General features: G+C 37.9%; 1 protein-coding gene across 1 annotated transcript; it reads left to right on the forward strand.

Moving 5' to 3' along the window:
- The first annotated feature begins 601 nt into the window (after window positions 1-601).
- On the forward strand, window positions 602-2,051 carry LOC127304121 (uncharacterized). The gene is made up of 2 exons (XM_051334827.2): window positions 602-1,061; window positions 2,017-2,051. Exons 1-2 carry the CDS (start codon window positions 602-604, stop codon window positions 2,049-2,051), a joined length of 495 nt encoding a protein of 164 aa, XP_051190787.2.
- The last annotated feature ends 322 nt before the right edge of the window (window positions 2,052-2,373 follow it).

Consider the following 2,373-nt stretch of genomic DNA (forward strand, 5'->3'; position numbering starts at 1 on the left):
TTCCCTTTTATTCATTTTATAATACAATGAAGATGTCCCTATTTTTACTGTTTTTTGCAATCCTATATGTTGTCTGTTCATTTTTTTAACAATTCAGTACCATTCACGTATGAATAGTATGTGAGAACTTCGCATTGTTGATATCTGATCTCTCTTTTTTTCTTGCATGTGTGTTCCTGTTTAATTTTTATACGAACTTTTTTTTCACACCGTCATACATAGTGAACTTCGCGGATAATCGGCTGTGAACTTCCTGCTGTTTTTTTTTAATCAACATTTTTACGTGAAAAACTGCCTAGCAGTTGAATTACGCGGATAAGGTCATTTTTGTTTCTGTTATCCCGCAGAATTTTTGTTTTCTTGTTATCTCCATCGGCTGTTCTATTTATTTGTTTTGGATATATACTGTTTGTTTCCTGAATTCGTGGATCACGACGTGTTTGTTACATCTCAATCTATAAATACAGGTCTTTTCTTTTTCTGGCTCGGTGCACGTGAATTACCAATTGCTTCTTCTTTCTTTTCTTCTGTCCACCGATTTTGCATGGCAAACGCTCCTTTTTCCCACGAGTACACATTCCCCTGCCATGGCACAACCACTATGAAGGTTCTGTACACGAATTCAGCAGCTAGTGTTGAGGAGTGGATCACCAATGCTGAAGGTTCCCTCGATTCTTCTGCCAGGAAGATTGTTGGTCTTGATGTTGAGTATGACAAACTCAGTGGTACCTATTTCAATCCGAAGAAAGCTGCTGTGATCCAGCTATGTGTTGGCACCGATGTTCTTGTGTACCACATATGCCATGCTGATGAGAGGAGTGAAAGTTTGGTTGAGTTTCTTCATGGCTTTAGGTACATTTTTGCTGGTTTTTGCACCACAGAAGACTGCAAAGTTCTCTCACGTTCAAATCTCTATGTTCATAATCTGAAGGATATCCAGGAAATATGGAGAGATCCGGACAAAAAGAAGAAACTTCAAGGCCTGAAGGATGTTGCTGGAGCTATTATAGATCCAATCTATTTTGAGATGAAGGATGGTTTTGTAAGGGCGAGCACAGGATGTGGGCTAATCCGCCGCCTCTACCGCCTAAGCATTTGGAATATGCTGCACGGGATGCATATGCAACCTACGAGGTTTATCGAAGGCTGGATTTGTTTGAGAGGGGCTTCTTCTCCTTATTCAAACATCCCGAGAAGAAGCGTGGCAGGGATTGGTGAAGATTTTAGTTTTGTAGGGACATTTTTATTTTTATTTTTTCTATGATCAGATTGTAATCGTTTAATTTACCTACACTTTCTTTTAGGTTTTATGTTTAAGAGAATTCCTTAGTTGGCTAGATCTGAACTTCGCAGTCATAATTTTCTCTTTTTACTTTGTGTTTCCCTTCCCTTTTATTCATTTTATAATACAATGAAGATGTCCCTATTTTTACTGTTTTTTGCAATCCTATATGTTGTCTGTTCTTTTTTTTAACAATTCAGTACCATTCACGTATGAATAGTATGTGAGAACTTCGCAGCTGTTGATATCTGATCTCCCTTTTTTTCTTGCATGTGTGTTCCTGTTTAATTTTTATACGAACTTTTTTTTCACACCGTCATACATAGTGAACTTCGCGGATAATCGGCTGTGAACTTCCTGCTGTTTTTTTTTAATCAACATTTTACGTGAACAACTGTCTAGCAGTTGAATTACGATATATTTATTCTCACAACATCCTGTGTAGAGGTTTAAAATAAATGATTTTTATGAAAATTCCTGTTCTTTACATTTTGGATCAGCAGTAGCATGAACAAATAGTGAACTTCAGCAGTATATTTATTCTACACAATGTAACCAACTACATATTTGTTTTCAGTATGAACTATTCTATTTTTTTTTCCTTTTTTGTGTCTACCTCTTCCTGGTACTCCTTCTTATAGGTGCTGGTGTAGTTTGTGTTTTCTCCTTGTTCTTCTCATTGCTTCTATCTTCCATTGTGTTGCTATCATTTTCTGTTGACCTGTGTGTAATAGCTGTTCCTCAAGCTGCCTTCTTGCGCAAGTTCTAGAGTTGTGTCCCCTTATCTTATTGCATGTACCACAAGCTTTCACCCCTTTTGGTTTCATTGTTGCACCATCACTTCTTTGTCGTTCAACAATCTGTTGTTGTAGTATCTTTTCCTGTTGGGGCATGTTGACGCGTAGTGTCCTAGCCTTAGGTTGCACACGCTGCATTTCCTTTGTCCTCCCGTTTTATTTAAGTTTTGCAGTTTGCTCTCCACATCTGGTGTTTTCTGTGTATCTTCTTGCTCAGTGATATCTTCATCCTCATCTTCTTGCTCATATTCTTCATCATCCGTCTCATCTTCGAAGCATTCACCCTCATCTGTG

This window comes from Lolium perenne, chromosome 5, assembly GCF_019359855.2.
Source record: "Lolium perenne isolate Kyuss_39 chromosome 5, Kyuss_2.0, whole genome shotgun sequence".
NCBI classification, from domain to species: Eukaryota; Viridiplantae; Streptophyta; class Magnoliopsida; order Poales; family Poaceae; genus Lolium; species Lolium perenne.